The sequence below is a fragment of the Carassius carassius genome, chromosome 29, assembly GCF_963082965.1.
Source record: "Carassius carassius chromosome 29, fCarCar2.1, whole genome shotgun sequence".
NCBI lineage: Eukaryota > Metazoa > Chordata > Actinopteri > Cypriniformes > Cyprinidae > Carassius > Carassius carassius.
Window position 1 is genome coordinate 16021443 of NC_081783.1, and position 25470 is coordinate 16046912.

The window sequence follows — 25470 nt, forward strand, 5'->3', positions numbered from 1 at the left end:
GGGTGTGATTTGAAAGGGGTTTTTTGGCCAGAGTGAGCAGCAGGACTTCAGCGTATGGCAAGATGACATTCCCCCCAAAAAACGGATAACAGGAGTGCAAATGGATTCATGTTGAGTGGTTTTCGTGATTGCTTATAAGCTGATAGTTTGAACAGATTACAGTGTTTGTCAGTATTTCATTAGAAAGGTCTTTCCCACCATATATATGCCTAAACTATCAGATCAGGATGTGATTTTTTTTTTTTTTTTTTTTTTTTTTTAGGTTGTTGTGGGAGAGAGGGGGTGGATGGGTGGTGCTGATGTTTGTTTTCTTTAAACATGCAAGGTGTTTTTGAGGAAAGCAAAGGTCAGCTTTTCAAATTCAAAACAAAGCAACACCATAGATAGAGGTTCTCTGCTCAGTAAATGTTAGCTGTAATTTTCCTCGTTCAGTCCAACAGCATTTGAAAAAATACATTTTGGAATGTTATTTCCCAGCTACACCTCTGGATGCACAGAATAATCAGCTACACAGACCTACATTCCCTTTCTGTTTGTTTTTATCAACAAAAAATGTTTTGCGGAGTTGAAATTAGTGAAAGAATTTTAGCAGCTGTTCCTCACTCATGATAACACACCCTCTAGAGGACAGTTTTAATAAGTCTCTTCAGGCATGCTTAATTTCAGCATATGACTACTCGGGAATTAAAATTATTTTACTACCATTAGGTACGTGACCAAAGAATTGTCTTTCATATAGATTCCAAGTTCACAAATTTAGCTTTTCACCAAAAATTTGCCTTCATATGATTGCATGTTTCTTTATTTTTAGACGTGTTTTTTTTTTTTTTTTTTTAAGCAATGGGGCAATAAGCCTTATTTCAGCATAAGTAGGGTGGCGTTCCGAGCTTTCTAGCTTTTGCCCAGGGTGTTGTCAGTCACCGTTTTGTAATGCAGTTCTTTCTCGTGGCTCCTAGGATGCTTCAATTAGATGCTAACCAGTGATGGTGTTCTTTTTACCACCTTGTGCATCCCTGCCCCCAACTCCTGATTGCAACACAAAGAGCTACTGCAGCAGCAGCTTTAGTTTGATGCTAATGTCGGTTCTCTCAGTGCTGCATACAAATGTCTCCTGACCCAGCCTCCCGCCGTCTTCATGATCTCCTGAGAGCTGCGCTACACTTAACTTCAGCTTTTCTCTCTGTTTCTGTTTCTTTAGTGTCCTTGGTATGAACCTCTGGATATTTCTTGCACAGACGACAAATGGCCTTTTTTGTTTTTATGGACTGAAGGAGCAAGGCTATGAAGTAATAACTCTAGTGTTTTTTTTCCTTTTTAAGTACTGGCTGAGGAGGCTGAAACTAACGGTGCAGAGGTTTTGGGTGACAGAATATTATATTCATTTTCCCCGGGCTTAATTGACTCAATGTTGAAGCTGTCAGGTATGGTTATGCTCTTGGCTGCATTTGAACAGTGCAACGGCAAGCGTACGCATGTATTTTTAGGAGGCAATTGTCAGTGTCCTCTGCTTGCCTTTTTTTTTCTAGCTCTTTTCTAGCTCTCCCTAGGAAGTTGTTCTCGCTGGTGTTTGCTTCGTCGTCTAGCATCCTTTGATGGTCTGTACCATTAATTAATGATGTAGTAATCTAAGCAGCATTGTTCTATCACAGTGAGGATGTCAGTGTTTGGAGCCATCTTATGTAAGAATATATGCACAATGATAATTGAGCAATTTCTCTGTTTAACATTTAGTAAATCCCCGCTGAAGTTGTGAAAGGAGGTTCGGACATTTTGTTAGAACCAGTGCAGAGCCATATTGGACATTAACCTTTTCACACAAAGTGCTAGGCTTTAAGATTTCAAGGAAGCTGTGACAGTTTATTGAATTTAACCAAATGCAGAAATGGGAAGGCAGTTAAGTGTTCTCATTAGTTCAGATTTAAGACTCGATCAAAGTGTAATGATAATATTCTGCCACAAGTAATGTTGAGTGGGTTGAATACCCTGTCCAAAATGTAATCTCGATATGTGGCTCAATTTGTAACAGTACTTGTTGTCAATTTAGAAAATGTGAGTTTAAAAAATATGCTTTGTGTCCATCTGATGTCTTTTTTTTTTTTTTTTTTTTTTGGTTTCCTCTCCCCAAAAGTGAATGAGTGATCTATAGTGTTGCTAACGTGCACCAAGTTTTTTTTATTTTTTATTTTTTATTTTTTTATCCTTTTAAATTTTCACTGCTCAGCATATGAAACACTATTTTTCCATGAAATAAAATATCACTATTTATCAGAAGATATGTCATTTTATAAACTGTTTTCTGGAGCACAGGGTTCCAGGCGGTTTGGCTATAGATTTCTCATCTCCTCTGTGCTGCAGGATACATAGTACACAAACTGGTGATGCGGTGACACATCCAGCCTTCCTCTGCTGAGATTGATTGCCCCAGCTAGATATGAACCTTTGCATTTGTATTACAAAAATAAACTTGTGGATTTTTCTATATTTCCTCTTTTCAAATTCATCCCAGTCATCTCAAGCTTTCATAGATTTCCAAAGCTTACAATTTCAAAGAAATACTCCTTCATACAAACTGAAAAGGGGAAAAAGTCCAAAAGCAAACCCTGTATCTGTTGAAATGGACAAATGGTTAAACCCAGATACTGCAGGGATAAATCGTTTATACTTCACACTCTTTGTAAGGCAGTTGCTGACACTTGCATTGCCCATAGCCATTGATGATCACGAGTGCACCCTCCTCGTGACTGGGATCATACTCGTTATAGGGCACCTGTGTAGCCAGGTCCGCCATTGGCTGCCTCTGCTGGGTCCTCATCTGTCGCCGGTTCTGAATGGCCGAACAATGGCGGATCCGCCTCAGAGTGGGAGGGCAGCATTTTCGTGATATGTACACTACTAAAATGATGAGAAAGAAGGAAAACAACAGAGCCATGGTGCCAATGATGACCCTCTGGGTCAGCAATGTGTTGTCCATCGCAGAGTAGTCCTCTGTAACGTCTGCCCCCTCTACTGTCATGGTAGTAGCAAGGGCAGTGCGTGGGGGTTGGGTGGTGGTGGTGGTAGTGGTGACAATCGTAAAGCTCCCAAAATCCTCTGCATAGAAGTCTTGTGTAGGGGTCTGCATATTTCCGAACAGGGAGCTTGTGATCTCGGGGAGCATGACATCCGTGCTGGTACTGGTCAGTACAACCGGGGCCGAGAAATTTTGGCAAAGTTGGAATCCGTAAACGGCATCCAGTATTTCCTCACCCTGTGCGTACTCGGGACTATGGCAGAGGATAGAATGCTCCCATCGACCTTTAAAGGTGCTCAGCCAAGTGGCCATATTGCAGATCCGTTTGGTACATTCCCATAGATTGCTTGACAGCCCAATCGCATTTAGGGACTTCCACATATCCATGGTTTGGGTGTCGAGGCTGGTCAGTTTGTTGTTATCCAGCAGCAGGATCTTGAGGTTGGGCAAAGTCTCAAACACGTCGGGGGTGAGTACACGTATTTCATTCCCAGTGAGATCCAGTTTCTCCAGAGTTGTCCATTTCCATTCCATGGTGCATGTTAAATTGTTGATCTTGTTCCACTGAAGATACAGGAACTGAAGGGCAACCAGACGAGGGAAGTGCGCCAAGTTAATCTTGGTCAAGTGATTGTGTTCCAAATGGAGCTCTCGCAGCTTAATTAACCCGGCAAAGCCATTCCGGGCCAAGCTACGGAGCCGGTTGTTGCTCAGGCCAAGGTACTCCAGGCTCCGGCAGTCCCAGAAGGCCCGTACAGGTGTCGTGCGCAGTGAGTTTGACCGCAGGTGTAGAATCTGGAGCTTCCGGAGCCCATGAAAGAGCTCAGGCTCCAGCGCTGTCATCTGGTTGAAAGAGAGATCCAAGATCTGCAGGTTGATGAGGTGGATGAAGGTTGTGTTTGGCAGCTTGGTGATGCGGTTTGAGCTCAGGTTAAGGTCCTTGAGCTTGTACAGCCCCTGGAAGGCATCCTCATGCACGGTGGTTATTTGGTTGTGGTCCAGGTGAAGCCATGTAAGCTGGGTGAAGCCAAAGAACTGGTCTGAACTGAGCTCACTGATGCTGTTGTGTCTGAGCGAAAGTCCAAGGGCCCCTTTATCCACACCGTCTGGGGGCGCCAGGAGCCCCTGCGTGTCACAGTAAAACTGCAAGTCTTCACATCGGCATTTCTGAGGGCAGGTTGTGCATGACACAGGGAGGCACAGTAGCATGCTGATCACACAAAGTGCCACTGGTGCTTGTCCCACCAATGGCCACCTTGAATGGAAACCTGGGTGGGTTTAAAGATAAGAAAATAAACCGGGGGGAGGGAAATCTAATCTCTGCAGTACACAGAATTTTTTTTTTTGTCATCATGCACACTCTTTGTATTTTTCAACATAGTCAAAGCGATCTGCTTGTTGATTCAAGATTTTTACTGGTGTTTATGGGGAATGCATAAATTACTCATCCATATGTTTGAACTGCAGAATTAGCATTTTATTCACAAGATTCATAATTTTTTTTCCTAGGATGCAGTTTATCAATATTTTGCCCAATTGCCTTAATCTTTTTTTTTTTTTTTTTCAGTCATTAGTTAAGTGGCTTGTAAGTCACCCCCCACCCCCCTTTCCTGCTTCAAATTACTGCTTGTAAAATATTACAAGTCGCTTAAGTAAAAAAAAGAAAAGGAAAGCAGATTTTTTTATATATATATATATATAGAGAGAGAGAGAGAGAGAGAGAGAGAGAGAGAGAGATGTTTCTAGAGACCCTTCCAGCCACTGTCCCCCTCCTATTCACTACATTGCCTATTCAGGTCCAGACTCTGTGAATAAAAGGGCTAACTTACCCATTCTTTTGTGTACATCGGGGGCTGCATTCAACTGTCTTTTTCCGCAGACTTTTGGAGCAGCCAGATGGAAGAGAAATCCAAAGGCAAAAAAACCTTTTGGGTTAATACAAAAGGAATCAAGCTCTTGAGAAATAAAGAAGTGCTGAGCCCCCCCAGTTGAACCAAATTCAGGCATTCCATGTCCTGAGATGCTGTTTTTTTCTATTTTTTTTGTGTGTCCTTTTTTGTCAGTCCTGCTATTCAATTCCCAGATTAAGAAAAGACCAGCATTATTTGCCTCCCAAGAATCCTTAAATTCGAAGTTGATTATTTGCATCCAAAGCAGCACCGCTGAGCAGATCCCTCTGTCCCTTAGCTGCCTCTTTCCTTTTCCACCGCAATGATGTCAGCTCAATTGGTTAATTGAAGATCACGCATTCCTCTTTCATTGCTTGATGTCCTTCATCCCTAACTTGTTGATGGCAGACAGAGGCTGCACTTGCGACGCCAGTTCCGTGTGGCTCTGCTGTGTTGTGTGGAGTTCTCGGCACCGAGAAAGAGGAGATTCAGTGAGGGGAAAAGCAAAGCAGAGGAGAGGAGCTGAGATGTTATTCTGTGCTTTTGTTGCAGCCACTCACTGCTACAGAGTGGTGGCAGGCTGGCGTCGATCATCAGTGCAGTTTCTCTCTCTCTCTCTCTCTCTCTCATGTGCGCTTTGGTTCGCTCCCTGGCTCGCTCACTTTCCGCCTTGCACACTTGCACAGTGCTTTGGCGTTTGATTCAACGCACCCTCCCCCTCCCTTACTTTTTTTCCTCTGGTTCATCACAGTCAGAATATTGATAACTGCAACGTGTTGCGGCAGTTCACAGCCGAAATGAACAATTACATTTAAATCTCCATGCCTGCTTCCTGTCTGGTATATATACATAAAAACATTTGTGTGTATGTTTGTTTGTGATGAAGCTGGTTGACTTACTACTTTGTATTAGTACACTGAAACACACATTAGGTGATTTCAACTTGAATTTATTTGTGTTTTGAGTCTTCAATTAAATATTGATTGAATTTACAATATAATGAAGTTTGCACAGGGAGCTGATACCTAATTTGATATACGATGACTTGCAAGTCAGATTGCTTCTTGCATTCTCTTTCACTTTTGCTCATTCAGGTTTTCAACACTGAACGCGTCACAAGCAAAACGACGTCACAGAGACCTTTTATACTCCTGTCGATCTTGTGGGGGACAGAGTCTGAATGCTAGACTTAATAGAGCATTCACACTGCACAGCCCACCAGAAGATTTCACTAAACATAAGATGTAGCTGTTTGCTGCATTTTTCATTGCTCCTCTATCCTTCGGCTAATTTTTCTTGTTGTGGGTTTGCTGAATGAAATGTAATTATACTGTTCCTTTTTTAATGAAATGAAGCCTGACATGTTGGATGACAGCCTATAAAGCTTACTGGGTAAACAAGCAAAAGGATATACGTGTTAGCAAATCAAAACCCATTTATTAATTTAATATGATTTTTTTTATGGGTATGGATGGTTTTGATTCCAGTAACATTTTTGTATGTTATTTTACTTATTTTATTAGTTTGTATTTGTTTTTAATAGCATGTATTTTTTTATACTTTTATATTTTGACAGGTATTGTTTTAGTACACGCAATTAGAGAACTTAACCAAAATATATACAAGACGACACAGAAAAAAAGAACAGAAAGAGAAAAAAAAAGCAATTCAGTAATAAAAAATTAACAATAGTTACATGGGGACTTATAGAAATTGAGAAATGCATGGTACAGGTAGAATTTGAGGTGCAGACTATCAGTCTATAAGTTTTCAGACTATAAGTCGCATCTGAGTATGTCGCATTTCAAAAATACATCATGACGAGGAAAAAAAAAAAACTTCTATAAGTCGCACCGGACTATAAGTCGCATTTATTTAGAACCAAGAACCAAGAGAAAACATTACAGTCTACTGCCACGAGAGGGCGCTCTGTTTACAGTGTAGACTACAGGAGCACTGAGCAGCATAGAGCGCTCTCTCGCGGCTGGAGACGGTAATGTTTTCTATTGATTAATTTCTCTTGGTTCATGTCAAATTAATTTTAAGTCGCACCTGACTTTAAGTCGCAGGACCAGCCAAACTATGAAAAAGGGCGATTTATAGTCCAGAAAATACGGTAGCCATTGCTAGTTTGTAGTATATAACAATACAATTTCCTCCAATAATTTTCCCCTTTATTCTTCTGTAACCTCAGGGAGAAGGTCACTTTTTCCATAGGACATATATGGCTGACAATACTTAGAAGAAGATTCATATCAGGAGGGCTTCTCTTAAGCCAACATTTAGTAACTGCTTTCTTGCATGCAACTAAACAAACCTTTCAAAGTTAAGCATTACATTTATTAAAATCCTCCAGTGTGACCCCTAGAAACATAGTTGGAAATGACACACCTATGTTGTTTTTTACTTGTTTTGTTGTAAAGAGATTATCTGATTAATATATCATTTTTTATATTCCTAGACTTATTTGTTGCAGTTTTTTATACAGTTTTATTGTAAAACTAAAATACCTTCTTTATTTTGCGGTGTTAGATTTTTGGCTGCATTTGAAGTTCTTTTTCGCTTAAGAATATAAATATTACTGTCAAATTCATGTCAGATAATAAAAATACTGTAATAAATACAGTAGTTCACCATGTATTTGTTCATGTTTTATTGAGGGATAAGTCTGAATAATTACACCATAAAATAATTCTAGCAATTAACACAGGGCTAGTAGTATATACAGCTGTATATACAGATACACACCCAGGTATCGGATCAGTACTCTGTATCGGCCGATACCCTGAGCCCAGGTATCGGTATCGGGAAGAGAAAAAGGGTATCGGAACATCTCCAATGAAAAGTGTAACCAGAAAATGAATGTTTTCGTCTTCATTGTTATTGGGGTTGAATGCTTGGGGACATTTTGCTCTGTTTTGGTTGGTTTTAAGAAATGGAATAAAATAAATGACATTGCCTATCCTCTATATTAGTGTTACAAGTACCCTAGGCACATTTCTTTCTATTTTTGTAGCATAAACACCATTAAACCGATTTTGTTCTTCCAATGTTTCTCTATGGTGCTGAAACCTAAAGATGTCAGAGTTCCGCTCCCCGTGCAACTGAAATTCAACTGCCATTGGCTCATCTGCGTTCGAGGAGTGGGGATTACTGATAGGTAAATTCTGACAGGTTCTGAAAGTTATTCAAATCCCCGTTTGATATAATTTTACAAAGGGCAGTAATACCACGACTTATATCTGTTTTTATCCAAACTAGCTGGAGTACAGTGTGGATCATAGGCCGGCCAGCCCAATACTTTTGCAGCTTGAAACATTTAACCACCTCAGTCCACAGCTTGACCAAGTAGCCCACACATTGATTCTATATTAGATGTGTATCATTTACTTGCTCTATGCATCCTACAACTGATTGTATGGAGTGTCCATTAAAGACAATTCTATGTCCTTCCATTTTGCTGTATAGTTAGGACAACACCACAATACTAATGGTCTTAAATGTGCCACCAGTTGCTAATCCCTCAAGCATGGTAATGCCATGCCACCCCCCTCCCTTGGTAATTGCAGGGTTGTGAATCTTACTCGCAGCCTCCTCTTGTTCCATATAAATCTAAATAGCATGTATTTGTATGTCTTTATATCTCCTATTACTTATTTATAATAAACAGGTTTCATTATTTAGTCAAATTTCTTGTTTGCTCAGACTTAACTCAAGACATTGCATTGCATCCTTTAAAATAATGCAGCATTGCTTTTGTAACATTCGCTGCTTTCAGTAAATTTCAAAACAATTATTGCTAGATGTCAGAGAGCCTGCTGTGAAAAAATATTCCTCTTATGTGTAATTGTTGGTCTGTTGTAGTTGGAATCTTTGCATTGCGTGACTTATTTTAGAATCTCACAATATTAGTTCTATTTAGGACCTCATGTCAAATTAAAAAGTTAAACTTTTTGCAATTATTTGTCAGATTGAAGTCGTGTTTATGAATGCAACCATCGGTATCTAAACTTAAAACATGACTCTAAACCAACCCATTTATACAACTCTTTCTTCATCATATGACTCTTAAGTCACTATCTAGTTAATTTTCAAAGTGTATAGATTTTTGTTTCCTCTGTGCACATGGTGACTGTAAGTTGTGCTAAAATTGCTTTCGTGCCTTTGTACCTACTGTGCTTAATTTGAACATCTGTGTTACTTTTTTTGGGGTGGTCACTTTCTAAAATGACCTGGGCCATTTTGTTTGCTTATGATTTATTTGTTTGTCATTTTTCTCCATATGTCATATTACTATTTTTTTTGTTTAATTTTTATTACAGATACTTTTCTCACTGGTGTCTAATGTGCCCTCAAGGGAAGTCTCTGCTGAGAAGGACGGTTTCAAAAATATATATATATATTTTCTTTGCTGGTCTGTGGGGAGATTTGTTCATGCTGCAAGCACATCTCTACCTGACCATCATTTAACTATGTGTGTGAAAACACCATATAAACTAGTGTGAGGAATCAAACGACTGCCCAATTAAGTAGAGCTGCTTGGAGCAAAATCAATATTGAGTGATCCAAGTCATTTTACCCTCAGGGGGAACATATGATCATATAGGTAGTATCCGTCAAGCTTTCTTACTTGTACTCTAGATGAATGTACCATTTATGCTAATCTAGGTAATTTTTGTTCAACTCAACAAGCAGCCCATAGATTACTGATTTAGAATTGAGTCTCTCACCATTATTACGCTGGAGAGCCTATGCTGTACTCAAGTGCTTTCATCCGACTGGCACAAAGTCAGTAGGGGATTAAGGCCGATGGCGTTCGCTTGCCTCTATCTTGTACCACCCAATGGGATGAGGATGTAGGGGGAGCCGAACCTCCAGTGCCACTGCCATATTTCATTGACTGTCACGCTTTTGCTGCTTGTGCCCCTGTGACGGCCTTCCCCCAGGCTTTTCCCTGTGCTGGAGATTTACCTACCCACTGCACATGAGCAATTTGTCTGGGGCATGTGAGAGGGATCTGCTTTCCCAACGCTAGCCAACATGACTGGAACCTGACAAGTGAGCGCCTTGTAAAGTGTGGAAATTGCTCAGATTTATCTCCGACAGTCATTGTGTTGGTGAGCTCTGCTTGACCAGGCTTAACTCCTGCCTACCTTTCTCTGAACTTTGTGCATTGTTAAAAGCTGTATGACCATCACATAATGGGTTTTATTTGAAAATCTAAATGTCTTGCTTACATTTTGATCCCTGAAGATTGGGGATGGTTGCATTTTAACTAATCAATACGTGCGCCTTTGCCCTACATCCCTTAATTTTTTTTTCTTTTGTGTACTTGCACTGCAGGAGAGCTATTTGTGTCATGAATTATTTCACAGACTGCTTAAGCACAGCTCAAGAAAGTGACAGTCGAAAAAAAAAGTTTTTTAACTGAAAAATGTATCTGTGAATGAATGTGAGTCGGTGCCTCCTGACAGTAGCACGAGTCACATTAGTCACGCAAAACAATGAACGCCAAAGGGGGGGTAAAGGAACCTGAACCCCTTAAAGTTTTCAAGAATTAAAAAAACTTAAATGGGTCATAACCATCAGAGTAACTCAAGCTGTTTTGCCTTTTTCTTCCTCTGTAGAAAATGCATCCTATCCATCTTATCCTATAAGTTTGTCTTGTCGTTTCAGTCCTCCGCTTTAACTCCCACCTTCCGTTTTTCTTTTTTTTCCAGCGAGCCTGACTATAACAAGTTTTAAATTAGACTAAGTATATTCTCTCCCTGTTTGTTTTTATCACAGGCTGGACATAAAGAGAAGAGCGATGCCCTGAACATGGCCATCGACAGGATGACTAAGAAGACCCGTGACCTGCGCAGACAGGTCTGTTTACCTTGAAGCTGTGCAAAGAATCTCATTTATTTTGATTATGGGTGTCAACAAGAATACTTTACGTCCTTCTCTTTGATGACATATCATGACTGTCTCTCTTTAGATGCACATTGTTTACATTGCATATTTAAAAAAATTAATATACCAAACCCAGGTGCTCCGAGTGATCAAACACTAGCTAAGGATTTGTGTGTTTGTGTATTCATCATTTCAGCTGCGGAAGGCTGTGATGGACCATGTGTCGGACTCTTTTCTGGAGACCAATGTTCCACTGCTGGTATTGATCGAGGCTGCCAAGAATGGTAATGAAAAGGAGGTGAAGGAATATGCCCAAGTTTTCCGTGAGCACGCCAACAAACTGATTGAGGTAGGCACCTGTTTTTTGCTCCATAAAGTGCCAATTACTGTCCCTCGTCTGCTGCAGATTTTAAATTCTGGAATTGTTTCAAAACAAATGATGGAACATTATTTGTACTCCTCCAGACTAGCTATTCTTTTGTTTAACATGGCATTTCGTAGAGAGTACACATGCTTGGTGATTGTAGGTTTGTTTGTCTTTGAGGAAGACATTTGTTGACATTTTTCATTAATAAATAAGATGAGCTCTTTAGGGGATTCTTTAGGGGATTTATGATAGAAGTCTGTGTTGAAGTGCACAGACCAATTCTGATCCTAAATTGATTGTGCACTGTATCTGACTTGCTTTTGTTGTTTTTGTCACTAACATGAAATGAATACGAGGCATGGAGATGAGTCAGGATAGACAGCTTAACCGATTATGGTGGTCGACCACTGAGTTTATCTGATGTATTTCTTTTACTTATTTTAGGATGCTGTGCTTGAAAGGGGATGATTTAAGAGGCTCTGCTTCTCTGAGAGGCTTTTGGTATGCTGACAGCATGCTTGAACGTGCTGCAGAGAAGTTGCATCTCTAAATTCATCCCCATCATAGCATCGCTTTTGTAACAAATGTGCCGCCTTCAACAGATTTCAAGACAATTGCTGTCAGACTTCAATTCACTTGCTGTGAGCAGCGTTTCCATGATTATGCATCATCTGTAGATATTGTGAGAACTACGATAGCTCTGTGCAGATAGCTCTGTGTTTAAATATTTAGCCTTATTTGTTAGATCATTAGTTTGTAGGATGTCTGTCAGTTCCCCTACTGACGGCCCATACCCTGAAACATCCTAATTATACCAGATACTAGAATGTTTCTGGTTTGAGAGTAATATATAGCTTTACAAATCTCTAATTAAAAGTGCCTTATGCCACCCACAAAAAAAAAGCTGTCACTTGAAGGGGGGAAACTTTCCATTCTGATTCCAACATGCAAGCTGATGTAAAACCGGAATAAATTTTTATCGATAGTCAGCACCATTACTATTTATGTTGGAATGCAACTGAAGTCCCTTGTCTTGACTGCTTGATCCAAGTGAGCATGTCACAGCCCTTCTATCTTTTATGCTTCAGGAGTCAAACTTACACACAAATGTAGCAAGGCTGCTGGGTTTACAGTGCTACAGCCGGGGAATCACTGCATTTGTATGGGCAGTCACAACTGTGAATCACATTTTAAGCTCAGCCAAAGAGTGAAACTCCTCCGAGCCCAAGGTTAAGTGTTGCCTCGGTGGGGAAATGCGAAACAGTTGGATATCCAGTGTCTTATTGAAGGACTTCACAAGAAATCTGCATTGTTGTGTCTGTTCGCGGTGACCGTATTCATGACCGATAAATAGGCCATGTCTCTCATGGTGTTTTATTTTCCAGATAGATGTTTTTCATGTCGAATCACTGGGGGCTTTATATCTCATGCTTGCATTGGCAGGGCCAGTGACAAGCTGACAGAAATGTTAGCTATCCTCATTAGTTTTTCAAATCTGTTCATCTTAGTGCCTGTGGTAACACGCCATCCACCGACATTTCAGACTGACCTCTCCCCACAGGGGGCAGGCCCGGCCCTCGTGTGACACGCTGCGTTCAGGGGAAGACTAGTGAAGGGAAAAGGAGGGATAATGAGTAAAAGCCTCAGAGTCTCACTGGGGGCTAAAGATAGTCAAAACACATCCCAAAAAGTCACATCCGTCTCCCTCTCTTCCTCTCTCTCATGTTTTCCATTGCTTTGATTTGACACCAGACAGTGGTCGCACCATATACGTTCCAACCTTAATCCAAATCTGGATTACAAGAACAAAACATGGGTTCATTTTGATAATTGCATCTGAGGGGCGTTTACAAAAGAATGTGGTTTGTGTGCTTCCCTTTCTTGTGCCGGGGCAAGGTCTGATTTTGTCTTTTGAATATATTAAATGCAGTCTGCTATCTATTCATATTTTATAAAATTGTTTGGATGATGTATTTGTGAAAGTGTAATTGTGCAATTGAGACCGCACATGTAGTAACTTTTTAGAAACAATCAACAGCTTAGACTTTCAAGTTAGTTTACTTGAGCATTTTTTTATATTTTTTTACAACAAAATTAATAGTAATTTTAAAATGTTTTTTTTTATGGTAGCAAAATCAATAAAAAGACAAAGACTTTGCCTAAAAACATCCATTACCGGTAAAACAACTGTAACGCACAGCTTCTCATGACTTATTTCTTTAGTTTACAGTAAAGCATATTGCTAATGCATTAAGCCTGTATTCCAGCTGTGTATAGGGTCAGCTTATGCTTGACCTTGTGGCTGCTTTGTATGGTGGAGGAAGGTAGAGGGGTTTCAAATATGTGCATTGTCTGAAATCGCTGGAGCGTCTCACTCCTGGTTTGTATCCAATCAGTGTTGGCAAGGAAATGTATTCATGTGCATTAGGGATTTTTCCTGAATTCATGTAGTTGCCTTCTGTCACCAAACACAGTGGGTTGAAACGATATGCCATATAATGGAATTTCTCTGTTTGCCGATGGCTTTCATCACTAAGATCCACGAGTATCCCACATATTTTAATTCAATTCAAGTTTATTTGTATAGCACTTTTCATGATACAAATCGTTGCAAAGTAACTTTACAGAAAATTAAGTTTCTACAATGTATTTAGTAGTAGCTTATCAGTGGTGACTGTCAGTTAATGTACATATGGCAGAAATGTACAGAAAATTAAATTAAAGACGTAATCAAACAGGCGATGAACACTATTAACAGCAATTGTTGCAGTAAAACCTATAGCAAAATTTGTAGTGGTTCAACGGATCACAAATCTCATGGTTCGGGAAACATTATGGCTTTTGACCCATGGATAAGAACTTTTTTCGGATCAGCAAGAAAATAAAAATATTTAAATTTAACTTGCTCTCATTTATTGCTTAAAGCGAAGTACTACTTTGATACCACAGCAAATACTACCATACTTAACTTAGAAAGTTTAAACATGATTAAAGAGACTAAAACAGCCAGTAAAAATAAGAACAAATAGACTACACAAATTACAAGCATGGATAAATACAAAAGAATGTTACAAATAACGTATATTTTTTGTTATTTGATTATTTAATGAAAGCTGCAGTATTTATAGGCTGCAATCCTTTTAAGACCTGATGCACAGATCCGATATAATGATACACCATTAGTGATGCGCGGGTCGTCTCATAACCCACGGGCCCCGCGGGTCGGGTTGGGGCGGGTTAAGAAATTTGCACTTTATTACGGGGTGGGTTGGGGCGGGTCACTAAATATGGTGCGTGGAATTTAGTGGTGGAAATTTTTATTATTTCAAGAGATTCGTTGATTTTCAGTTCGTTCACCAAAACGATTCGTTCAGATTCGTTCACTGATTTGTTCAGTGACCATTTCGTCATATTATACACATACGCCACAGCAGGTGGCAAAAAGAGTGTCTTATGTGTTATGGCTTAAGTCAACAAACGTATATTTACTTGTGACATAAACTGTTTTGTCTTTATTAAAGTGTGTGCATGTTCGCATTAAATAGTCTAAATAAGTTGTTCAGATGAACAAAGCGCAAGGTTTTCTTGCATAATTAAACATTTTAATTGTTTGGTCAGACTGTTCATATATAATATATTCACATTAATAAATCGTGGATTAAACTTGGAGTTATGTTCTGTATGCTAAATACGAAAACGAGCGTATGTGCACGTATAACTGTGCTTTGTATCTGCTGATTGCTGATTGAGATTTACATGCTTGGCCGACTGACCCGGTTTACTCTGATACATCTCGTTCGTGAATGAAATGAATGAGTTCATTTAACACAAACGGGAATATCGAATTTGTTCACTAGATTCAACAAATCACAAGCTCCGTCACATCTTAAGTAACTCTTTGACAGGATGAAACCGTTCACAGAGCTGTTCACGAGCTGCGCATGCGCTACTAATAACGCCGAGCTCGTGCTGCTGTGGAGGTAGAAACTTCAGGGAATGAGAAATGAGTCAGTGAGTCAGATTACCTGAACGAGAACGATTTGTTCTCCTAAAATATTCATTCACGAACGAACCATCAGTAGTATAATTCCCTATAGTCTATATTAAACATTTTGAATATTTTCATATTTTTTTGGGTTCTTTGATAAGGTTACAATACGAATGTCTAAGTAGCAACGTAACTTCCGTGACGTCCCCGATGCGCAGTGGTTGGTCGCGGCGGGTATAGAAATTTTACTTTATTTGTGGGGCGGGTTGGGGCGGGCCGAATAATTTCAGAAAAGCGGGACCCGCGGGTTGGAAAAAAAGTCGACCCGCGCATCACTAATACACATGTTTCTCAGCTGTTTAAAATCACTTGTGACATAGCTTACTGTTTACTTGAATGATTGTCGAGATGGGTATTTTTTTTTCATAATTTGTCTACACGTCTGTTTAGAGGATTCCGTTCAGGGTTAGTGCACCATCTGAAATGTGTTTGCATGCTGTGTGTGTGTGCGTCATTGCGCGTGGAGAATAGCGTGTGAGTAACGAATCGAGTTCCCTTTAATCTGTTCTCTCTGGAATTGTTTAAAATTCACTTGATTGTGTAAATACGAACAAATGATAAACTTATACTCTATTATGTTTAAATTTTGCAGTTAATCCACGGATCACATGCGTGTTGAACTGTGGGGCTTGGTCATTACGGATCACGAATCAACAGCGATCTGTTGAACCACTAAAAATATGGTAGTTCTGTATGTTGTTTAAGGGGTGGCATCATCTGAGGTCCTTTGAGGGGTGGGCATCATCTCTTCTCAGGTGTTCTGGATCCAGACTGAAGCTTGTGTAAATCCTAGTTACATCCTGTGGCAAAAACAGAGAAACAAACGGAGACAATTAGCTTAGCTGCTGTTCCAACCAAGCAAAATGAATGTTTAACTCAAGCTAAAGAATATTAATGTGCATTTGATCAGATATAATTGAAGTACAAGATTATGAGATGCATTATTTAAATGCTTGCCCAAAGAGATTGTATGGTGGAAAAAAAAATCATTTATAATATATTTGCATATTTATATTGCTGTTATATTGCTTTATATAACTGTTTCCAACATTAATAAATCATCGTATTAGCCTGTTCAGAACAGTCATAAAATTCAGCTATATTTTAAAGGATATTAAAATAGAAAACTATTTTAAATTACAATATTTCACAATATTATTGTTTTTTGTTGTTGATTTTTTATTTTTATTTTTGATCAAATAAATGCAGAAACTTCATAAAAAAAAAACTGACCCCAAACTGAAAAGCAGAGTCTGTGTAGTTATAATTATAAGATTATTATTTAAATGATAAACTGTTTTTACAAATGTCACCCACTTTCCAAACAATCCACTAAACAAGCAAGACAGCAAAACAAGCAAAAACTGTAATGCAGTTTTCTTCTTTTCTTGCTCCGTTTTGTTTAAATATGGATGTAGTTATTGCTGTAGGGAGGCCATTTAATTTTCAGTACAATGAAGCATCCATGGCTACGACAGGAATGGAACCGCAGCCAACTCTTCCCTCCCTTCACTATCTTTTTACTCCTGCAGAAGGCATGAAGTCGACACTCTCCAAGGGCTGTAAAAAGTGCCAGCGACGACCCCCCCCCCCCCCCCCTCTCTCTGTCTCGCTCTCTCGGTTCAGTTCAAGTTGCTTTATTGGCATGCCATTTGTGTTACAGTATTGCCAAAGCTTTCGTGATGTGATTACACCATCAAAGTACAAAAGGAGACAAAAAACAGTTTAGAGAAAATGAATGCAATAAAAATAACAGCAGACAATATTTCTAAAAAAATACAATTTCAATAGTTAAAACTGTATAAAATATTTGCCTTGTAGTGGTGTATGTGGGGCAGACAAGAAGAAAGTGTTTCTTATCCTCTGTTTGATTTAAATCACTGTGTTTGCATAGTCGCTGATCTCTCGGTATCAAGGATTTTTTTTGTCTCTTTTATTTCTAAGTCATAGTCGCAGAGTTGATATTTTGAAAGGATTTGTCTTTTAATTGTTTGAGAAGTAATTTGCCAGTTTGGTGGTTCTGTTTAGGGCTGTATAACACTGGAGTTTGGTTTGGCGGTCTCATTCGTGTTTTTTTTTTGTTTTTTTTTGTCACAATTATATTTTAGATTTAGAGTAGGGGTAGTGGTTCGAGTGGTTGATTTTCTTTCATAAGGTGAAGCACAAGTGTATTTAGAGGATGAGACACTGTGGGGGATTCATTGGCAGGGAGGGCTTTATCTTGAATAGATTCAGTGTCAGATTGACTCAGGTGATGCCAGAATTGAACAGCTGTTTTTTTTTGTATTTCAATGTGTAAGGGGTATAAGCCCAGTTCAGCCCTGCAGGCATTGTTAGAAGTGCCTCCATTTACCCTTAGATGATTCCAATTGTGTTCTTTCTATTAAACTTTTATCCCAATTTTCATAATTTAATACTGGTCCCTCAATTTCACTACTGTACAGTAGAATTGGTTTAATTATTGTGTGATGTAATTTGAATTCATGTTTTAATTTTAATTGGCCAAACCGTGATTTTTATGGCAGAAAATGCCCTGTGGGCCCTCTCATTCAAGGCCTTCAAAGCTAGCCTGAAGCCTCCTAAGGCCGAGATCTCAATGTCCAGGTAAGTATAGCTGGTGCTGTTCTCTAGGACTTCTCCTCCGTAACTGAACTGGTATCGGTTTCCCTGAGATCCTGGCCTTCCTCAGGCATACCGTGACTCTGGTTTTGTCCAGGTTGACTGTCAGTGCCAATTCTCTCTCTCTCTCTCTCTCTCTCTCTCTCTCTCTCTCTCTCTCTCTCTCTCTCTCTCTCTCTCTCTCTCTCTCTCAGTAGTGTACTTCAATACCACCATTCATTCAAATAGTTTTTGTAGAGGCTTTTACGTCGCAGTCAGTACCTTTGGAGATCCTTCTGGCAACCTACATACATCCCAAGAGTACTCCACCGTTACCTATTTGTTAATTTCCCTTTTTTCCCCATTTTGAAAGCCACTTATATTGTCTTTGAACTTCTGAGCTTGCAGGAAGAGCAGGAGCTTGGCTGTGAGTGTCAGTTCTTGGTCGCAGAAACAGTAGCAGTTCGGTTTTTATACCATGAAATGCATCATTTCTGAAGCGGGATAAAAATAGAACAAGCTTAGTTTTATTGCCTCAAGGCCTTGTTCTCAGAGGTTCCTGGCTGCTCAAGAAACACTAAGATTGTGCAGGGACTAAACTACATGCGTGACAGAAAATGAGAGAGAGACAGGAAGCACGAAAGGAGAGAGAGAAGACGGAAATGTGTTGCAGTTTAATAAACGTTGTAGATTTTCTTAAAAGGGTCATTGGAAGCTACATGCACTTTTACAAGTAGTTTGAACTGAAATGTATGTTGGCAGTGTATACAACCAGCCTATAATGCTAAAAATCCATCCAGTGTTTTTTTTTAATCTGCTAAAATCCTTAACCCTTTCTCAAATCTGTGTGACGTCATGAATGACGCTTAAAGTAAACCGTTCCTCAGAGAGCAGCTCGCAAGAGAGGGGCGGGGTCAGCAGAGCGCTTTAACATTTAAAGGAAAATGCTACAAAATGGCTTGTTCTGAAAAGAGATGTTTTGAGAGGATAGAAAAGGTGTTTTTAAAATTGAGAAATTTTAACCAAACTATATTACAGACTTTTCATTAACACCCTAAAGAATCGTATCAACTTGTGGAAAATAGGCATTTAATGACCCCTTTAATTAACTCCAAAATTGTAGGTCTTTTGTCTCATTTTGCAAGCTTGTATTTGTCTCAAGCGTTCAGAAATGACACACAATAAAATTTTACTTCAATAAAAACAATGACTAGTTTTTGTAAGGTTTGTGAAGTCCACCTTTTTGTTGAAGAAATTATAGAGGCTAAAAAGGTGGCCAAAAATGAAAGATTAAGTGGATATTTGAATTAAATGGAACATTGAAACTCTAAGAGGATATTATGGCAGATGCGGCTGTGATATTATCACCGACATTAAAACACATTATTAACTTAATGTTATCAAAATCTAAAAAAAGATAAACAGGATTATAAAAGTACCTAAAAGTGATGCACGGGCCACATCTTGGGCTTTTTTATTTTCCTCATCTCGGCACCGGACTACTGTTGTCTTTTTTCTGGGCAAAGTTGTCCATCAGTTCTGATCATGTGCAGTCAGCCGACAGCCGCAAACATGAGTTGAGAGCAAGCGCGGGCGCGGCTATGGGAATGGCGCATCACTTTTTTCCTCTTTAAGGTTAAAATACTTCCACACCGCTGACATGGCTTTTCTGTAAGTTCGCCAACTCTCATACTCATGCGACTAAAATTGGCTACTACTATTATCACGTGACAGGCTGCGCGCTTAACTAGATATCGCAGCAAGGGACATGCTAATATTAAAGCATTTAGGCAATGGTTTAAGCTAGATTTTTTCCATGGTTTGTGTTGGATTAGTATCTGATCATATTTTTTCTCCCCTCCGATTTAGCGTTCTGGGCCAGTATCTGCACGATACCGATGTCGTTGATCGGATCGGGACATCCCCAATTTAAACTTTGATCATGTAAATATAATGGACACATTGAGTTAAATGACACATCTTTTCTTAATGTTATACACCTTCAAAGTTATTCAATGTGGTGTCGCAATGTAAGGAGGCACTGATTTTTATGCGAGTCATGTAAACAGAGCCATATATATTTTATGTATAAAACTTTGGACTTTTTTTTCATGGACCTAAGTAAATTGTCTCTCCTCTCTGAATCTAGCATATGCATTTCCAGTTTATCTGTGTGGGAATATCTACAGAAAATGTGATAAGACCCAAAATCTACCAGAACGGGAAATAAGAATCGTCTGACAAAGAACGTTTGTTCCTCATCCTCACCTGCAGAAGTTGTCAAAAGTTTTTAGTTCCTTATTTTGAGCTACAGGAAGAGAGAGTGGTTCCACTCTACTGCGTACTGTATGTGCTAGGCAGCTTGTATAAGAACAAACTCACCCCTTGGTTGACCCAGTGGTGCCACAGAGGGGTGAAATACCAGCTGCACTGATGGGATGTTACTGCAAGAAAGAACAGCCTCGGGAAGAGGATGGGTACTTAAATGGAAATGACTCTGAAATTATGCAGAGCTGCAAACTATTGATTGACATTTTGATTGTTGCAGTTCAATCTAGTTAGTGTTAGACTTGCTTAAATCAGAAATGCTTTTAAAATGCCTTTGTCGTAACACTCATTAGCTGGTGGCAGAAAAATTGGAAACTGGTTTATTTACTGTAGGAAATGCATTGGCCAAATAACAAGTGCATAAAAGAAAATGTGGTTATTGGTAATAGGTAAATTAATCATTCTTTGTTCATTTTTATTTATTAGGTGTGGCAGCAATTAGCACAAAACTTGTATAGAATGCCATTTTATTAGATTATTACAAGGGTTTACTGAATTAAAGGTGGGTTTGAGATTTTTCACTGACCGCTTTAGGAACCCCTGCCCAGGTACAATGGAATCTGATCGGATGAGATTTAGCTGCTAAATGTTGTGGCACTTACTGAAGTGCGCCTTGTTCAAAGTGTTGGCATGTATACGTGTTTTTAATGCTTGACTAGTGTGTTTGTTAATGGCACCCTGCTGTTTGAGAGATTCTCAGTATGGTGCTTAAGGGAAAGAGAGCAAGTGGAAGAGCATCGACTGTGGTACTCCTGTAGTCAGTGGGGCATTTTCTGTGACTGCGCTGAGCCCTGTTCACACATACACTCCTTGTGTTCTGGATTTCCAACTCCTGGCATAGCTAATTCTCGCACATTACGATAAGGTAGAGTAACTCCAAGCAGTCCCACTAAACAAATGAGTAACATTTAATTAAAACGACTCTTGTCTTAAGTAACAAAGCTACTCTGCAATGTGCTGTGCTTACTTCACTGTATAGAGGTCACCCTAAAAATCAATTTTTTTGCCTTAAAAGACTGGCTGCGGCAAACAGATGCAAATAATGTCTGTTTGCAGAGAATGCTTGGCAATCTTGAGTAAGGAGGGAGATTTGTGGGTCAAAATGACAATTTACTCTCTAACATTCTAAACATCAGCAACAGGCATTGGGTTTGCTTGCCTCAGCACTCTAGATTTCAGTAGCTTGTGGAGTTTCTGAAAGTGTCAGGAATATTTGCCTCCCTCACTTTCCTGAGGTAACAGCCGCCTGGCAGAACGGTGATTTAATCATCTCTAGGAACCACTCCCTGACGCTGTCAGCCATCATCCTGTGAATTATATGAAATATATTCCCTATGTGGGGAGAAGACCAGACCTCAATTTCAGGCTTTGCTTTTGTTTTGACTTAATCGTCTGGGGGGCTTTTTTCTGCTGTATTATTTTATCATTTTATCAAATAATCAGATCAACAGCTGACAGCAGGTGTGTTAAATTAAAACTATTTGTTTGAGGGATGGAAAACCAAATTTTTTTTGTTAGCTGTTCATTTGTTATATGATAAAAAGCTGAATAATTTTTCTGTTGTAGGTAGCTAACCTTGCATGCTCCATCTCAAACAATGAGGAGGGAGTTAAGTTGGTACGGATGGCTGCTTCTCAACTGGAAACACTTTGCCCTCAGGTACGTAGATTTTTTTGCAGATGCGCCTGCAGTATGTCCCCCACTTCACTCTGGCTTTGTCTGCTTTTTAATCTGAGCTCCAATGACTATTCCTCCATCCTGGAGCTTTGAATTTGTGTCTTTCCATCAAAATAAACATGGTTTAATCTCTGTCCTAATCTGAAACGATTGTAAATGTGTTTTTATAAGGTTGTTGTGGGGAGGAAATGGGCTCAGATTATCAATCTGAATGTTTGTAGATGTGATTTTTGGTTCTTGTACATCTTAAAGTGGATTAATGGGTTTCTTGTGGTAATTGCAGGTGATTAATGCAGCATTGGCTCTGGCTGCCAAGCCTAACAGCAAAGTGGCCCAGGATAACATGGATTTGTTTAAGGACCAGTGGGAGAAACAGGTGCGAGTGCTTACTGATGCAGTGGATGACATCACTTCCATTGACGACTTCCTCTGCGTGTCTGGTAAGCCCACGTTACAAAGTGTAGAGGTGGATCTTGGCTCTTAAAAGTGAAGTTCACCTTCAAATAACTACCATGCACATTTACTCTACCCTTGTTATGCTTAGCAGAATATTAATTTTGCTCTTTCCAAAAACCCCATGAAATGGGGTAAAGACCAAAATTGTAATTTTTCACTGAAAATCATTTTATCTGGTGATGGCAAAGTTGAATTTTTAGTAACTTTTACTCCAGTCTTCAGTGTCACACGATCCTTCAGAAAATCATTCTTTTTGATTTAATGAATGGAAAGTTAAAAAAAAACAGCATTCATTTGTGCATGTCTTTTACTGTCACTTGTAATCTATTTAATGCAGCTTCTCTGACTAGTATTAATTTATTCCCAGAAATCTTGGTGCACAGTTGCTTTAAGTATATAAACCATGTTGTGTGTTTAATTTCATTTGTAAGTGTTTTAGACTAGTAGTCTACTTAGACTTAGACTTAGTAGTTTCTGACAGTAGTCTTTAGCAAGAAGACAACCTCACGGGATGTCATAAAGAACAAGCTTTTTAAACTGTGAAGAATTATTTCATCTTTCTTCAATCTAATAATATGCTGTTTGGCACCTGTCCTGTCTGGTCTGTACCATACCCATAATGGCTTCATGCAGAAGAGGTGAAAAGCCTTTATTCCTGCATTTCTATCAGCAATTGATGACACAAGTTACTTCCGACCATGGGCTGCTTAGTGGCCACGTTTAAAGAAGTTCATTAGTTCTCAGGAGCAGACAAAAGCTCTTGAGTGTCAATTCTCTCCTGTGGAATTGACATTCTATCACTAATGTTAAAGACTTACCATCCTCCTGTCAGACGTGGCCTTTAAGAGTTCTTGTTAAGCTGTAGGCTGACTGACTGCCTTCACCTCCTCTCAAGGACAGATTACAGTTTACCATGTTGATTTGCATTTCCCAGTCACCCATTACTAAACTGTCTGAGTGTGTTTAATCTTTTTTCATCCATCCTTGTGGTTCCCGTTAATGTTCTTAAGTCAGGGACAATTTAAACTCAGCATGAAGGATGAGAATTTCCTGTCTTCGTGCTCTGCATTGTGGTGTGCATTCTGTGCATTCTCCAGTGTTGTTTCCTTAGTTATTTTAAACATTGCTTCTCTTGTGTATTTTTCTTTCTTTTTGCTTTAGAAAATCACATTCTGGAGGATGTTAACAAGTGTGTCATGGCTCTGCAAGAGAAGGATGTTGATGGCCTGGATCGCACCGCTGGAGCCATTCGTGGTAGAGCTGCCCGTGTGGTCCATGTGGTCACATCTGAGATGGACAACTATGAACCTGGGGTCTACACAGAAAAGGTTCTGGAAGCCACCAAGCTTCTCACTAATACAGGTATAAACCAGAATACAGGTATAAACCAGAACACTATAGACCTGAAATTCCCATAGACTTTGTTTTTTGCCATAAATATCTATAGCTACAGCCAATTTTTTATGTAAAATAAGCCAAAATCTGTTTTTTTTTTTGTAGCAGTGGTGGAAAAGGCTATGTATTAAGAATATTTAATAATAAGCAACAAATAATACTGCTAAATCAAAACTCATAAGCATAATTGCCAGTGTTGGGGAGTAACTAGTTACATGTAACGGCGTTACGTAATTTAATTACAAAATTATTGTAACTGTAATTAAAGTTACTACGAAAAAATGAGTAATTAAATTAGTTATGAAATTTTTAACGATTACAAAGGGGATTACATTTGAATATTTACACACATCCACATACAGATTTAACTGATTTCTTTCCCAAATTGCACTGACTATTCTGAGACATACCGCCCTAATAATTTCCGGGATGCGGAAACACAGTCTGGTTCATAGAATCCAGTCATAAAAACGGAATGCCTAACGCAGACGGAATATGCCACATTTTGGATGACTAAATCAAAAGTAGGTCAGTACACTTGAATCAAAACATGACATGGACTAGTGTCTGTGAATATTAAGTCCCAAAAATGCAATATATGACTTGCACATTCTGCGTGTCTGTGGAAATCAGGCGCGGACTGGACACCGGGAGAACCGGGACAATTCCCGGTGGCCTGGCAGCCGATTTTGCCCCACTATTTAATATCATTATTGTATAATTGCCTGCCGAATGTACTAAAGCGATCATTTGCGAATTCGCCATTTGATAATTAAATCTCTAATAAGTCATGAAGTGTTAGTCATGACTCGCGCGCTCTCTGCGCCTCCGCCAAACGGTTTGGATCAGACTCAGAGTAATCAATGCGAGAGAGAGAGAGAGAGAGAGAGAGAGAGAGAGAGAGAGAGAGAATACAGTGGACTGCTGGAGCAGAGAAGCAGAACTACTGTTCAGGGTTTCAGGTCAGTTTCATCTGTAAAGATGCTTTTTTTTGTCTGTTTATTTTATTTATTTAATCAAGCAGCAGCACGTTGCTCATCAGTCATCACTCAAAATACTATATAAAGGACATCATTATTATCTGTTGTAATGTTACAGTAGGAATTTAGCTGAAAAAAATCCGATTTTTTCATAGGTTTAGGGGGAGCTACGACAGACAACACAACCCTTACGAAAATTAACATTTTAATATTTAACTATAAATCCAGAGAAAATGGTTACTATTGTTTAACTGTGGTAACCAAAAATGTAAAATTATTTTACAAATGTATTTATTTAAAAATAAATACAAATCCATTTGCAAAAAAAACAAAAACAAAACAAGGTTATTTTACTTTTATATAGGCTAATAAAAGCATGTTTAACTTTTGTAAGGGAAAAACATGACTCATGTACAGTATTAGGATTTTTCTATAAAGATATTGTATTGTAGAGTATTGTATTGTATTGTAAAGTATAGTTTTGTTCAATCTTGAGTATTAAAGTCATGAGAGAGATGGATAACAGGGCAAAATAAAGAGACTGAAGAGAAAAATGGAAGTGAAGGTGCAGTTCAGGAGAGAACTTTTAATTATTTTGCATGTCCTCAAATTAAAGATTTAAACCTTTATGTCAGGTCCATACAAAAAAATAGTTTTGTCCATGAATTTGTTTGTATGAGTTTGAATTTTCCAGTCTGATTTTTTTTCCCAGTCCGCCCCTCCTGTAAATTAATGGCAAAGACATGGTTTCATTTACTACACATAGGCCTACTGAAGCTCGCAGTGTTTTCAACCTCTGGCGTGTCAATATAGGAGTACACGAGCAC

General features: G+C 39.0%; 2 protein-coding genes across 2 annotated transcripts in view; one reads left to right on the forward strand and one right to left on the reverse strand.

Annotated features, from left to right (window-relative positions):
• LOC132109740 (catenin alpha-1-like) overlaps positions 1–25470 on the forward strand; it is a 102770-nt gene that overhangs the window by 45599 nt on the left and 31701 nt on the right. The window contains exons 8-12 of the mRNA XM_059516053.1: positions 10687–10767; positions 10991–11143; positions 21702–21794; positions 22096–22252; positions 23430–23630. Coding sequence (XP_059372036.1) covers positions 10687–10767; positions 10991–11143; positions 21702–21794; positions 22096–22252; positions 23430–23630 — 685 coding nt within the window. The remainder of the gene's footprint in view (positions 1–10686; positions 10768–10990; positions 11144–21701; positions 21795–22095; positions 22253–23429; positions 23631–25470) is intronic.
• LOC132109739 (leucine-rich repeat transmembrane neuronal protein 2-like) lies at positions 1837–5477 on the reverse strand. The gene is made up of 2 exons (XM_059516052.1): positions 4840–5477; positions 1837–4278 (listed from the first exon to the last, which is right to left on the reverse strand). The coding sequence occupies exons 1-2, from the start codon at positions 5156–5158 to the stop codon at positions 2657–2659; spliced, it is 1941 nt and encodes a 646-aa protein (XP_059372035.1). The 5' UTR covers positions 5159–5477; the 3' UTR covers positions 1837–2656.

Bases quoted from the DNA above. Each gene is read 5' to 3' on its own strand.
- LOC132109739 (XM_059516052.1), bottom strand. From the start codon at position 5,158: ATGCAAATAATCAACTTCGAATTTAAGGATTCTTGGGAGGCAAATAAT. The intron at 4,279-4,839 runs GTAAGTTAGCCC...AAACCCACCCAG, and splicing joins CGATGTACACAAAAGAATGG to GTTTCCATTCAAGGTGGCCA.